Source organism: Cryptomeria japonica, chromosome 7, assembly GCF_030272615.1.
Source record: "Cryptomeria japonica chromosome 7, Sugi_1.0, whole genome shotgun sequence".
Taxonomy (NCBI): Eukaryota; Viridiplantae; Streptophyta; class Pinopsida; order Cupressales; family Cupressaceae; genus Cryptomeria; species Cryptomeria japonica.
In genome coordinates, this window is record NC_081411.1 from 790,302,956 (window position 1) to 790,319,338 (window position 16,383).

Sequence of the window (16,383 nt, forward strand, 5' to 3'; positions counted from 1 at the left end):
GGATGCATTCCTGTGCTCCTTCAATTATATTGATATTTGGTAATGATCTTCATGGCATAAACAACTAAATTTTAAACAAATCATGTAAATTTAAATACCTTGGATTGGGATGAGGATGCAGTTTTTTCAAAAGAATGGTGTGTGGGTGCCTAGAAATGGCTGTGCTTTCAATAAATTGGTAAAATTAACTTCAATGCATGTAGACATCTCAAGCCTTATTATTGCTTCTCTTAGTACTAGTATCTCATTTGGCTTTGATAAAAAACTTCACCTCTGTAAACTTGTAAATTTGCATGCAAAAGTAGAATATTACATGTCTAATAAATTATTTCCTTAGTTCTTTTAGTTCTTTGCAACCAGATGTTAGTACCTGAGGAAAAACTAGTATATTTTATATTATAAATCTGAGAAACTTTAACAGGAAGTTCACAAATTTTGAAGGGATGCTTCCAAGAGATGTATAAAGGTGCAAAGAAACTTCGTTTGAAGCCTTTTGATGTTTGGAGATGTTCCCATATGTGTTGCCATCATTAGAATCCAGTTTGGATGTGGGGATATAAGTACCGGAGAGGGTATGGGTCTCTGTTTAAGTTTGAAATTCAGTATAAAGTATGACACACAAAGCTTCAAATTGAAATAAATCTTAACAGAAACTTAAGAACTGCTCATTTAGACATACTTATCACATTCACATTGAAGAAAGAAGAAAATGAAGGGAGCAGATTTCTTTCAACAGATTTAGGGCCAAGGGAAGAGTTGAATACCCCATTGTAGATGCTTATCTCAATTCTAGCTTTCAAATATATTTTATCCATTACATTTATAAACATGCACTATCAAGGAAACTGTTCAAAGCAAAACCACATAATCAAGGTAATATATCATGTACACATTATTGTATTTTTGGTAATTAGGAGAATAATTATTCATACTTTTTTATTGTCACATTTGCTATATTAGAATGTGTAACATGACACTACTTTAGTTTTGATCATAGTAACAAGCTTGAAAATGTTTGGAATGCTTAAGAAGGTAAGTGGTTTGACAAAATTTGGATTTCAAATTGGTTGAGAGAGGATCTAAGCTATTTATTTTTAACATACAAAATTACATGTAGTCACCCAGATAGAATATGAGAATGATATAATCAAAATATTTCAATGCCCACCATTTGTGTTTTATTTCAAAATGCGATCCATCTAACTATCATAGAATATTTACAGAGTGGTACTCTCTCAAATTTCCAAGGTCTTGTTTGTAGGGCTATATGCTATAAAGTATAAAATGACAGTCAAAAATAAAAATCCTTGTAGATGGCCTTAATTCATTATGATTAATGCAATTAGTTCCAACATCCTGAGCTAACATACCTGCACTAATGTTATGATATTAATCATATCCATTACATGGGTTTCAAATCGTGCTCATCTGCTCTGTAATCTGGGCTCCCTTCCTAGTCATTCTTGAAATTTGATCTTGCATTTCCATGGTTTCCATTCCCATTAGTTGGTGCTTTTTGTTTAGTACTTAATTAATTTTTTATGTTTCTCATCATGTACACAATGTTCCAATCCAAACATCTTCTGGTACACCCATACCTGTATCTGCCTTGCCTTATGATGTGGATTGAACTGCAATTCCTGTTTGGATTAGCTGATGCTTGTTTAACATGATGAAATTACTATTAATTGCTGAAAATTGTACTTTAAGGTTATTTTATTCTGGTTTGCTGAAGAATCAATTGAAAATGAGGTTTGTTTTTTTAGGTCATGGAGGTGATGGAATTTTTGTACCAGTATATCAAGCTGCTGCGTGAAGGAGCTCCACAAGAATGGGTTTTTAAGGAGCTTCAAGATATTGGAAATCTAGAATTCCGGTTCGCAGAAGAACAGGCCCAGGATGACTATGCAGCAACACTTGCAGGTTCTCCTCTATTGCTTCTGGTTGTTTTGTGAATTGTTCTAAAATTTCGTCATGTGTTAAATGAACATGTAGACCATTTTAATTTCTATGGAGGGTGGGTAACCGCTTACTGAGGAAGCAGCTTCCTTGAATTCATTAGATTCAGACTCCTGAGAAGAATGAACGGAGAGTCAAGGTTGGATGGAACTGAACAGCGAAGGAATTTGGAAGTTATAGTCATGCCTGGAGGATGAAATCAACTTCGCCCAAAAATTATGGAAAAAGAAAGAGGAAATTAGGAGGGATGGAAAAGGGAAAGAAAAAACAATTGGAAAAAATAAAAAAATTTAAAGGGGAGTGTAAAATTCCCTAGCAAGGACTGGTTCAATATAAACGGATACTTGTTTACACAGCACAACCAATGGTATTAAACGTTTTTATACAGCTTAAAGTTGGAGTCTCCCTTATCTATTAAACACATAGTATCTTAAATCAATTCTGATAACATAGCAGACTTGGGTAAACATTATTCTCATACATTAAATATTCCATACAGAGCAAGGAGAGGGATATCTGTTATGGTGCACCTGATGATTAGACTGTTATTGCCATTGCAGGATTTGCACACACCGCCAAACTCGATATAGATGCATTAACTTTCAACGACTTTACTTGAATATGAATATCATTCGATTGAATTCCCTGAGTTTCTATGGTGTTCAGAGTGCTATCATTGCCTTCCCGAAGCCTTTGCATACAGTGATTGAGACTCCATAATACCAAGAACTATATCAATATGTTTCAAGTGTTCTTCCCAATTTTTGCTGTAAATCAATATATCATCAAAGAAAACTAGCAAATATTTCCTCAATTGTTTGTTAAAAGTATGATTCATGCAAGACTGAAATGTCGCCGGAGCATTTGTTAACCCAAATGGCATAACCAAGAATTCATAATGACCATAATGACAACGGAAAGCAGTTTTATGGATATCTTGTTCTCTTAACTTAATTTGATGATATCCTGACCTCAAATCAATTTTAGAAAAATAAACGGCACCATATAATTCATCTAACAACTCATCAATTCGAGGAATTGGATACCTGTTTTTGATTGTCTTCTTGTTAAGAGCACGGTAATCTATACACATGCGAAGAGTCCCATCCTTCTTTTTGACCAGTACTATTGATGATGCAAAAGGACTAGAACTGAGCCTGATATGCCCCATATCCAATAGTTCCTTAATTGCCTTTTCTATTTCATCTCTGAATGTTTTAGGATGTCGGTAAGGCGTTGTGATAACGGGTTTGGCACCTTCTTCTAACTCAATGGTATGTTCAAATCCTCTGTCAGGTGGAACTCCCAGAGGTATATCACTGAAAACCAGATTATGTGAATCTAATACTTTCAACAAATCATCTTGATAATGTTTAGATTCAAATCTTGATACCTTGTTGGAAATTAAACATTGTGACGACCATGCGACATCTCCATGTCAGAAAATAGCCTCCATCCTTTTAGCACTAACAATCTTGGGACCACCGTTGGACATACCCCGGAGCACTACCTTCTTATCATCAATCTTAAAAGAAAATTCCAATCTTTTAAAACTCCGAGTGTATTCATCTAATGTTTCCATCCATTGAATGCCCTAAACAACATTAGTATCAACGAAATCAATCACATAAGAATCATCAGTAACAGTATAATTGCCAAGAGTAATACTCAATTTAGGAACTTTACGAGTACTGGACAAATTAGTTCCACTTGCTACTCTAATATCAAAACCTTTATGTTTTTTAGTTTGCAATCCGCGTTTTTCCACAAGAGCTGTATCTATAAAATTATGAGTAGAACCACTATCAAGCATGACAACCACAGGCTGCCCATTCAAAACTCCTCTAACTCTGAAAATATTATAATGAGGTGTCCCTGTCATAGATGCTATTACCCCTTCTCCATGTTTAGTACCTGTCTCTGATTCTGTGTTCGGTGGTGTAGGTTCTATATTAGGTTCAACATTCTCTTCATCGTCACTATCTGACATAACCTCAATGTAATGAATTTTTCCCTTTCCCAAACATCTATGTCCTAGCTGCCATGATTCTCTACAGCTGCAACATAGTTTTTTCCTTCTGAGTTCTTCCCTCTCTTCTTTATCTAACTTGTTTTTAGGGAAATTATCTTTATTGAGAGGTTGTTTGTCATTTTCAGGTTTAGGTGGTGGTATTTTATTAAAAACTTTCCCTTTTGAAGATGGCTCCAATTCTCTTGCTCTTTTAATAGCTGTTTGTAAAGTAGGAGGGTTCAAAGACTTGACCCAAACTTTGAGCGAATCAGACAATCCATCTATGAATATCACAATTTTGTGTCTATCTGAAATTTCAGTTACCAAAACTGCCAATTTTTCAAATTTAGAAATGTATTGTTCAACAGTTCCAAATTGCTTAAGCTGAGTTAAATCTTTTAGATGAAGTTCATGATCTTTAGAGTCAAATTTGTCAATAAGTTTCTCAGTGAATTCAACGTATGTAATAATCTGATTATGACCCAAAGTTACTTGCCCATGGTGCCACCATTCGTGTGCTACACCATCAAGATGTAATGCTGCATATTTGATTGCTTCATCTTCCAGCATAGGATTTAATTGAAAGTAGGTGTCTAGTTTCTGCATCCAAGCCCTAGTTGCGGTTTTCCCCGACCCATCAAAGTAAGGGATAGACATCTTACTGATTTTCCTCTGTAATTCACTGTTATGCCCTTGCTGTCCTCTTGGCCTATGTTTCATTTTGACATCCAAGTACTCTCTAAATGTCATTGTTGACCTAAAATCATCCCTTGATAATAACCAATCTTGGTGTATCTCATCTTGTAATTCTCTAATTGCTGGTTCGTTTTCTGGTTGCACATTCTTAACAGTGAAAGTTGGCATAAAAGGTCTAGCTGTTCTTGTTCTTTCCGGCTGATTATTATTGACAGAATACTCATCTCTTCCCTCATTGTTTGCCCCAACATAATGATGTTGATTATTTCCATTATTTTGATGCTGATTAATAAATTGGGTCATTAAATTAGTCATTTTGTTGACATTGTCCTGCATATCTTGTTGACTTCTAATTAAAGCTGTTATGAGATCCCTATTGTTTTCTGGTTCTCCCATACTGTTTGTTTCAAAAATAATCTCTTCGTCAGTTTCAGTATGGCTATCCTCAATCTCAAACTGAATAGAAGAGCTACTTTGTGCTAAAGGAGAGTTTTGATATCTGTTTTGTCAGACCCTAGTATTCCGAAAATTATAATTTTTGTGGTGCATACTCAAATGTGCATAGATTTTTTCATGAATTTCCAACACCCTACAGGCTGGCAAGATTTCTAGGCTCTGATACCACTATAAAATTCCCTAGCAAGGACTGGTTCAATATAAACGGATACTTGTTTACACAACACAACCAATGGTATTAAACGTTTTTATACAGCTTAAAGTTGGAGTCTCCCTTATCTATTAAACGCATAGTATCTTAAATCAATTCTGATAACATAGTAGACTTGGGTAAACATTATTCTCATACATTAAATATTCCATACAGAGCGAGGAGAGGGATATCTGTTATGGTGGACCTAATGATTAGACTGTGATTGCCGTTGCAAGATTTGCACGCACCGCCAAACTCGATATAGATGCATTAACTTTCAATGACTTTACCAGAATATGAATATCATTTGATCGAATTCCCCGAGTTTCTATGGTGTTCAGAGTGCTATCATTGGCTTCCCGATCTTTCACGTGTTCACGTTAAATTCTGTTCCGCACCATCTCCTGCGCGGTTCTACTGGTTTGACACCCCACTGCGGAGATATTCGTTTCACACTTCAACCCGTTATCGGGTTTCCTAGACACAGAGGCGGTATCACTGTCGCTGTGCGGGACTCTCACGCGCGAAAAGATAATGTGTGTTAGCGCCGTTGCCCAGTCCTCTACTACCTCGTGATAGCTTTTGCTAACTCACGTGTATGAACACACATATCCGCTACTATGCCACGAACTCTCCTGATGAACATCACTCTGCACCTTCACTAATTTCTTTTCTCCAAACCATGAGACTAGTAGGCCAGCCAATGGCTGAGGAAAGGTTTATGTGCTTCGAGGTGTGTAATAATCCACACACAGGTTTCAATTCTTCTTCTCCAGGCATGCCTCCCATCTTCTGACGCCATCCTTTTATTAACCAAAAGTTGGTTTTATTTCCCGTGATAGTTGAGTAGATAGTTACGGTGTTAATAAAATGCTTTAATAATATGAGCATGTAATATTAATTATTTATATTAATGAATGGGATATTAATATAAAATAATTAATATTTTTTAACGTTTGACCATATTTACTAGGGGACATTACAGGGAACCTGCAAGTGAGAAAAAAATTAAAATGGTGTTAGGCTTAGGTTTGGACTTAGCTTGTTGGAGATAGGGATTGTTCCTTTGTTCCACAATCACAAATTAATAAAAATGGGAGATTACATAGGTGGAAGGATTGGACTTCTAAGTTAACGATTTGGGTGCCACTTTTCGGGTGGTTTCAGCGTATGGTATTCTAATTACCATTTGATAATTTCATTTATTGTATGTTGTATATATATGGTGCTTGGGATAGAGGTTGCATGAAGAGTTTTGTAGATATTGTTAAGCTGTCAGGTGTCTTCCAGATCTTTGGTTGGTGATACTCTTTTGAAGGCTTGCTCTACAAGCGTATTGTAGTTGTGTTGATTACTAAATAATACATTGGGCTCCTTTGGACTGTGGGATTTTTCTCTTGTAAGGGTTTTCGCCACATACACTTGTGTTATGATATAGTGTTTATTTTATGTTTATATTTGCTTTTTCTTTCGGTAATTGTTATGAGATTAAAAATTTGCCCAACACTGAGAATTTTTAGTGTAGGAAGCTTTGTCATGTACCTTCTTTCCTTTCATTTTCAGAATATGGGCATAATGGTAACACAAACCTGTTTTTTTTTTAAATTTACTTTTTAGTTTCTGCAAAGTATGCAACATTTAATTACATTCGCTTAAGAAATTAAAATATTCTGTACTAACAATGATCTAATCTTTTTTACATCTTTTCTTAGCTAATCATGTTTGTTAGTAATTTGTGTACGTAATATAAGTTAATGTTTAGCTGGTTTATTGCTAACTTGATTATAATGTTTGGTTGGTTTAGAGAGCTTGTTGACATACCCGGAAGAGCACATTCTTTATGGAGAATATGCGTTTGAAATATGGGACCCAATGCTGATTGAACATACATTAAGTTTCTTTACTCCTCAGAATATGAGAGTCGATATATTGACAAAATCTTTTGATCAACAATCTCCTGGTATGTAGACTTTCTTTCTATTTGAAAGTTTGACAATACTGATAGGGAACTTTTGGTTAAAGACATCTAATGTTATCATAAGTTTGTAATATTATTATGACTTTAAAATAGTTGTTGGAATTTTAATGCTGTAATTGAATAGCAAGGTGAAGTAATAACCCATCTCTGCTAAAGTAAAAATTTAGGAGTCATGAATTAAGGGAGAAAAGGTAATTTGCATATAGGAATCAACCAATAAATATCCTGTAAATGAAATTCAAGTGTGTTAACTGTCAGAATTTTCTTTCAAAGCATTTCTGTTGTAGTTTTCTTTGTTCAAAGAGTTTGTTGGTATACAATAAAGAGCAATTTCACAATGGAGTTTATTCATTTGAAAACTAAATTCAAAATTGTTAGTAACTTAGTACATATATCAAGCTTACTCATCTCCCAGGCAAAATTTATTAATCTTTCAACTGGCCGTCTTTGGATATGTGCACATTTTTTCTTTTGGTTACAATAAATGCCTTATCAATAAGCTTCACTACGATCTGTAAACTAGAGAAAGCTAGGCCTCACTTCTAGTCACCATGTACCTATCTTTATGAAGGATATAAGCATGCAGACAATAGTGAACTTAAAAGGAATATGAGAACAATAAGCATGACAAATTAGAAGGTTCAAGGATTTACCTAGACAGCTTGAATTTTGGGAGCTAACTCCAGCAGTAGTGAGGCTAAACACCCACCATCTTCAAAGGGAAATACAATCTCAGGCCACTTGGATATGCAATCAACTTGAAATCAACTTATTTCAGTCTCCAGTATCATGGCACAAAAACTCATTGATACTTGTTAAACTTATGAGTAGCTATGATTCAAAACAGACAATGAGAAAACTGTAGCTGAGCATACGAGTTTTGCCAAGTTTTGGTGAACTTAGCGAGTTAACGATTTTTTTTTCTTGAAAAATTTGCTTTGTTTTTCCGAGTTGGTGAGTTCAAGTATTTTTTGAATTTGTTTGTCTTGTTAAGTTTTTGTTGAATCACTAAGTTAAAGTCAAAACATTGGGTCAGCTAAATTTTACCAAGTCTTAAGTTTTGAACTATGCCTAAGATCACTCGAATAGTTCTCTGTTACGGACTTTTAATACTGCACTTTGTCAGTGATATTCAAGTGAGCTTATTAAATCTAATAGAGTTCAATACGGTTCAACTCAAACCCTCTTGTTTCTCTTTGGGTGTTAACACATGTTAAATAGAGTTGGACTCTTCTATCAAGGATCTCAAAAGTTGGTAATACCAAGTCTGACTCAATGTTGGGTTTGTTGAGTTTGGCTGAGTCTCGAGTTTTTGAACTATGCTAAGATCATCACAACTACCTTTGTTAGACATTTTTACTACTACTTTCACTAGAATTCAATACAATTCAACTCAACTGCTTCTCTTGTGCCTCTTTGGGTATTTACACATGTTAGGCATCTCAAACATTATCAAAAACTGCTTGGAAGAGGAAATCGAAGTTTTATTGGCCATTTTAGAGCACATGACAGAACCAGTATTTTGTACGATGACAAAACTGCCACATTTGAATGAAATTGTCTAGTTGATTGTGATGCTGCCCCAACAATCATGAAATTGCTGCTTATCGGAGCCAGCAGTTTCGTACGAAGCCACTGAAACCAATTTTTTTCTTAGCAAATCCCCAACATCTATTGCATACACATTGTGCTGCACATGTCTTTTCAGCCGTGTCCCAATTCTTTAATGAAGTCAACTTATCTTTTTACTAATAGAACTACCAAAAGCACAAGTTCTAGTACAAGTAAAGGGATTCTCATATTTAAGGATAATGTTAAATACGATGCTAGTACAATGGGTGCCTATTATAAAATCAAGGGCCTGCCCTGACAATGAAGGTGCCATTTGAAGGATGAACGTCTATTGGTTAAGGCACAACCATTGGTAAGTGTTTATAACTAGAATATAACTTAGAGGGGTTGCATGGTGGGTGCACTAAGAGGTGATGCTACAATTCTAGGAATAAGTCCTACAGTGGTAATGGTAGGAAGCTATATATTGTAACATAGTGTTTGTATGGTTAAATATAAAAGGAGGCATTTGGTGCCAGTAGAACACTTTACACTTGATAGAGTCGGTCATATGTTCAATCTAGGAGAAGCATGCATGACTAGGGGATGGGGTGTATGTTGCAGGCTCTATGTTGTCAATGGGTGTATAGTTAATTGGGGAGGGGAGTGTATGGTAGGTAAGGAACTAGATGGAAGAATGGAACTACACTCAACAATGAAGTATGCTTGACAATAGAGGTGTGGTCAACAATGGAAAAGCAGTGAATGATCAACATTAGCATTCAATAATTATGTGAAGGACCACGTGGTTAAGATATCTTTTTTTTTTTTTTGAAGTTGTTTGTTATGTCAATGCTTCATTTTAATTAGCAAAAGTACCATTTATTTACAATTGGCTTGCAACTGCACCATGGCTCTTTTATCAATGAGTACGATTGTATTTACAGCTAGTTGTACTTCACCTTCCATGCTAATTTTATCCATATACACCATGTCAACAGTTTCTGTAGTTGGTTCTTTGAACTTCATGTTGGCTACTCTTCCAAACTCACGGGCGTGCTTATTATCAATCTTTGTATCCCTAACTTTGTTTTCTTAAAATTTATGGGGATATTCAATATTTTGGTTGATGGTTGGAAGAATTCAATGGAACAAAAGGACCCGAGATCACCTTGTTATGTTTTTAGTATCTCTCTTTGAATATTCTTCATCAACTTATTTATTTCAATGAAATTGCAATTAGGCTAGAAATTCTAGCAGTCTTCCATCTACAAATGAAACAAAGTGAAACCATTGAGGGGAATTTTCCCATCTTTTGAGCATGGATGTAATCATGTACCCATACTGTTTAGACACAAACTTGGGAAGCTATGTTTTGAGTTTGACTTGGATTCAGTGGAAAAAATTGTCCAAAATCCAACAATTTAAAAAACCATATAATATATGATATAATGTGAGATATCTTTTTTTCAACATTTTCATGAGTGTTGACTGACCCAACTTTTTAAGCTTTATCATTCTCATAGTTTCAATTTTGAAATGATGTGGTTTTCTGAGTTTGTAAGAGTATGGCTAATTGTGTTTTGAGCAAGTTTCAATTGTATTATCTTCACAAGCTGAATAGAAATGCATTCATAGGATAAAGAATGGAATCAACAGAAATAAAGAAACTCCATTAATTTAAATATTTATTATTCAGGAGTCTAGTTTACCCTCGGGCATATATTAATCAGCAAGCATTCCATTAATTTGCAGAAGACTTCCAATTGCTCCCCTTGATACACGAACTGATCTGAAGTGTTATCACAGAGCTCAGAAAATATATTTGATCTGGCAACAGCAGTACATGATGGTATGATGAAAGAATAAGTATCCGGTTGATTACTGAGAGGGGGGAGGGGGGGTGAATCAGTAAATTGAAAGAATGATACAAACTTTCCCAATCTCAATCTCAATCACACAAAGTAAACTTATCAATAAAATATCTCTGTCAAGATAAAATCTCATAAGAAAAACCAATATGAACCGGTTGACTGTTATAGCAAATTAACAGTAAACAACTTTAAACTTGTAAACATCCAAATGCTTTATCATATGTCAACAGACTTCATTTCTCAATGCTTCTGGTTATCATGCCTTATCAGAATAGTTAAGTAGTTAAACAAATCAATCATAAGATCATAACCACAAAAACATTCACCACATGACACAAACATTTTGATCTGGAAACCCAAACAGGTAAAAACCACGGTGAGATGAGACTCACAAGATAACTATCTGAACTTTTCTGAAGTTCACCCTGTTAGGAGCCAAGCCTGTTAAAGCTTTTACAAAAGTCCTGTTAAGAACTGATCTTGTTAAGAATCACTCGGTTAAGGGATTGACTACAAATGCCTTGTTAGAAGCAAGTACCCTGTTAGGAGTAACCTCGGTAGAGGATTTGAGAATCCAAGCTAATAGATCACCTTGTTAGAGGATTTAAGAAGTAACCAAGCTTGTTAGAGCTTACTTGGTTAGGGGATTTCAGTTCTGCTGTAATTGTTAGAAAACAACATGATTTTGTTTGATCTGTCTGAATAGCACTACACTTGCTTGATCAGATCCTTTTTAAGTTTCCATCTGCCTTTACTTAAACTGCAAATTCATTATCCGGTTCGGCTACCACACACTCAAATGATTTCTGCCAACACCTTTTACAAAACAACTTCATCGACCTTATAACAAATCAACTAGGTCGGTAACGCAACAAAAACCTAATTCTCTGATAGAGATTACAAACAAATCGGTTCAAGTATGACCGTTGGATTTACATAGCAATCTGTACACATTAATCAAGAAAACTCCAACCGCTCCTTGATCAACGCTTCATCGGACTCAGTAACTCATCACACGCTTTACATCAGATGCAATACACTTTGCTCATTCCCTAGACAAAAATGCGCCAAAACAATTTGAACTTGTCTTTCTACAATGATTCACACGTGTCGTCATCATTACCGCTCATCATTAGATCATAAACCAACATAACCAATTCAACAACCTTAATCGGTTAGGATTTACTAAAAACAACTGGTAGGGTTTAACCTCTTATACCGGTTACCGGTTCAACTCACAAACCTTACATACCGGTTTACAATGTCTTTCACAAAGCTCTTCCTACCGGTTACAAGACAATATCAATATTAACAGCAATATCAGCAATAACATTACTGGTTAATTGACATGAATGACAACATATCATATCATTAATGCAATCTTCATGCAAATGCCAACAATACAGTCCCTCCAAGCATACACACATCATCCCGTAGAGTAGACAATTAGCAACAACACTGTAATAAATCCACATCCCACTTGTAAACAAATATACTTAAGCAAAATCTGGGATAGAACAGCAACAAGATGTCTAAACGGGAATAAGGTGATGTTTGTCCTTCACTAGCCTAGAACTACTTATGCCTCAATTTATCCACTTCCAGAAATACAATCAGGTCGAGTTCCTGAAGGAGCAAACAACTGAAATTTGTATTGCATAGATGTATGGCAACTTAGGACTATGATGGCAATGCCTAACTTAAAAATCAACACAAGTATTTAGTGCTTTCTATCCCGTCGTCGAACAAATGGGAAGACGATGATTTGCATTACCAGATTAAATCGACTTCAATCTCTATAGTTATTTTTCCTCCACTCATACTCAGACAGATATTGTAATGTCCCTTTCTTAGGCACCTCAGACTTTAGCCGAGGTTGGCCTACTATTAGGGTCCCGTACGTCAGCAGTGTGGTTTGGGGACCCAACCGAGGGTTGTGGAGCCTAGCTTGGAGCTTTACAAGCCTTCCAGATTGGAGTTGCATTCATGATTAAAATTCAAATACTTAGGTTGGCCTTATTTGAATAGTAAAAGGTGAATAGTTACAGAGAAACATAAGATGAATAGTAAAAGTGCCCCCCATTGTAGTAACTTAAGTTGTTTTTAAAAGGGGGCCAAGTTCATAATGAGGAATTCGACCCTCAAGGATATTTTATGCATTTTAAGGCCAAATAGTAACCTCAGAATAGATGAAAAGGCATTTTGTCTATCATTTGGATTCATTCCTATGCCTCCAATTTCAGACCAGTAGCAAGCTTGTAGGTTTTAGCAGCTTGGAGCTTCCAGGAACATCAACTTTTGGAAGAGTTTGGAGATTTGAATGAAAACCCATCTCTCCAGGTGACAGATTTCATCAGTATTCAGCTTCAGTGTGCATTTGGCAGCCTTCATTAGGGATTATTGTGCAAAATAATCAATGTGAGGGCAGGATTCTTTCAATTAATTGCAGGGCAGACCTTTTAAAGGTTATTACGATCCATTTCCAGCTCATTTTCAGCTAGCTACTTCAGTTTGGGAAGAAGGGCATCAAACCCTAGGGTGTATTTAGGGTTTTAGCAATTATTGGAGCTGATTTCTACATTGCTATCGGCTGGAAATTTATATCGGACTTATGGGATCATGTTAATGGTATGTACATCGCTCTTTTAAGCAAAAAAAAGTTTCTTTGATTGCCTTTTTATGTGTTATGCATTATACTAGTTAATATCAACAATTTCTTTCATATAACATTCAAGAATCTTGCATAAAACATCAAAAACCAATCAAAAACAATAAAAACCAGTCAAACCCCTTCCAAATATACGCTGGCCAAAGTCTAATCAGCAACAAACAGTTGCACATAGCCTCAAATTTTGGTTCAGTTTTGGGGAGAATTGGATTGGGGGACCTTTCAGATATTATAGAGTCTTTGTGATGTCCCCACTCTTGTCAGCATACAACCGATTTCACACCATTCATCAATTTTGTGAAGCCTTTAAGGAAAGATGAAATTACGAAGGAGACAACCTTTATATGCAGATGTATACTTCTCATAACCAATATTCATGATTCTAAGCACGGGGAGTTTCTATATGCATCGATCATTATCATACCCAATGGTATAGATTTGACATATCATCGCCACAGCATTGATCATTATCATACCCAATGGTATATATTTAACATATCATCGCCACAATAGAAGATAGAATCATTATGATATCAACAGTCAATGATTAGACTGAGTAGCAATTACATTAATAACTATAAAGATGAGCCAAGACCATCATGGCTAATAGTATTTAAGTAAGCGATTAAGGAAGGGAAATGTGTTAAGAGATTTGGTTTGTTTACAAACTGATCCATTGTGTTGTAAAGAAGAGCTACGATTTGAATAGTTAATCATAGACAAAATTAACTAATAATCATTAACTATGGAAAGATGTAATGTATTGGAGAGAAGTAAGGGAGAGACATGACTTTCAAATCATGTGGATGCAACTGTTCGGTTAGTGAGATATAAAAGGAGAGTTGACCTCATTCTAGCAAAGGGGGGAGAGAAATGACTATGCCTCTGATAACGATGACAGGAAGATATACGATTACGATTCAAGGAGAAGGACGTTAGAAATGAATTAGGTGTGCCAACATTGACCAAAAGCAGCGGATAGAAGAGGGAAGCATCTTTCTTTCCAAGTCTGAGTACCCAAGTAGAGCGGGAGCAATACCAAGCTTGGATGCATGAGGAGAAAAGAAAGGCTATGATCTCATTATCCATATTTAGACTTACTCAGAATTGAGCATTTGTCTTATTGGCAAAATTGGTTACAGGCACTTGAATATACATCAGAGACGACACCATGATCGTGGCAAGAATACATATTGGGATTAGACACGTCAACTTAGTTGCTCCAAGCAATGTCACTGTCTTATTAGTATACACAGATTGTCATATCAAATATAGTGATAATTTATAATGGTTCGAATGCATTGAAATATCAGGCGCAGATCGAGGGACTTGAGGTGATTAAAATCAGAATATATGGATATCACAGGGCAATCAGAACTTCACACGTTAGAGAAGCTTTGCTAGTTGTTCACTCTAGAAGACGGGTCTATGGTAATGGAAGCAGGCCGTAGTCTAAAGTATGTCCAGTTGGACATATGTATCATGCAGCGGAAGTTAGGAGACACATTCTATGAGCTGGAAACTACATTTGGTCAGATTTAAGTCTCTGCTGTGTAAAATCTTGATCTTGTTCATTGCAAGAATATTAATTCTGAGAACCTTAAACCTGCAATTTTGGCAAGCTCCAATCTGCAGTAAGAAAAATCTGAACATACATAGGAATACTAAGAAGATTCAGGATTTAGTATCATAAATCAGGGGGACAACACTTTCAGATTGGCAGACATCATGAATCTTATCAGTCTAGCATTTTTCCCACTGTCAAAATAGAAACTATAGCAAGATAAGTTCTATCTTTCAAACTTTTCCTTGTATTATAAATTAAATATCATAAGAAAATGTCTTTAGAATTGATGAATTATATTTTACACTTCTGACATTGAGTTGGATTTGTTGTCTCAGGGCCAAATTAAGGTAAATCCCAAGTGGGGACATTACAGTCTTCCTTATTGAATAGTCCTCCTATATTTCACCATTCACGCCAAACAGGAATAATATGGCAGCCAGCAATGAAAAGGACCTGGCTACTTCAGAAGTTATTTCTACGAACTTTCTTCTTATCCTCATTGTTTATTGCCATATAGGATAGTTTTTTGCAGAACAATAAACTAACAACGGAGTAATAGGGTAACAACAAATGAATATTTAAGGCAACATATAGAACTCATAACAACATATGGCAAAATGATATATCTTTATTTCCAGCATGTCATGGATACAATAGTGATCCCGTTCTCGATACGATATGACATATATATACCACCCGGGGGTTGGTTGAGGTACCAACTGTCGGCAACTACCCACTAACTCCTACGAGAACATTACATTGCCATTTTTTTAAAACATAAAGTATTATTTAGCTGACATATTTGCCGCTTACATTAGCCCCCCCAAAAAAGAATTTGTCTTCCAGACGACTAAGACAAAATGGGAGCTAATCTACTATAGACAACTACTGAGAAGGATGAGAGGACGTCCCTAGTAGAATAGAAGACTAAGGGGTGTTCGATTGTTGTTGCAGGCGCTGTAGATGCTTGTTGGTTGCCAAGTCTCATTCTTGTGCAGTCTTGACCATATATGCGGCCTCCATGAGCTTGTTGCGTGGCTTCTCCAACTCTTGGTCTTTTCCCTTAATTACTCATCCGTACTTGCCATGCCTTCCTACAAGTGTGCTACCGTCTCCTCTAGTGCCGTCCTCAACTTTTCCTACTCATCCAACTCTTGGACGTGTTTGGCCACAACGTCTTCCAAAGATGTGTCTCATGAGTGCTCCTGAGGCAACTATTCCCTAGGCCTTTTGAATATGATCTGCCAAAGTCTTTTGCACGGCATCTGCCTCTTGAACAACCTGGTCCCACTGAGTAGTGACAGATTCCACATGAATCACTGCCAACTTTTGATATTTCAGTACCAGATCCCTGAAGGCAATCTCCATCCCCCCTTGATGATTGGAAGAGGCTAGGCTGGTCTTCTACCACCAGCTACGTGGAAGTCCAT

General features: G+C 36.1%; 1 protein-coding gene across 1 annotated transcript in view; it reads left to right on the top strand.

The window, feature by feature from the left end:
• Positions 1 to 16,383, top strand: part of LOC131068951 (nardilysin-like) — a 250,475-nt gene that overhangs the window by 123,957 nt on the left and 110,135 nt on the right. Inside the window, exons 10-11 of the mRNA XM_058004237.2 lie at positions 1,767 to 1,923; positions 7,120 to 7,275. Coding sequence (XP_057860220.2) covers positions 1,767 to 1,923; positions 7,120 to 7,275 — 313 coding nt within the window. The remainder of the gene's footprint in view (positions 1 to 1,766; positions 1,924 to 7,119; positions 7,276 to 16,383) is intronic.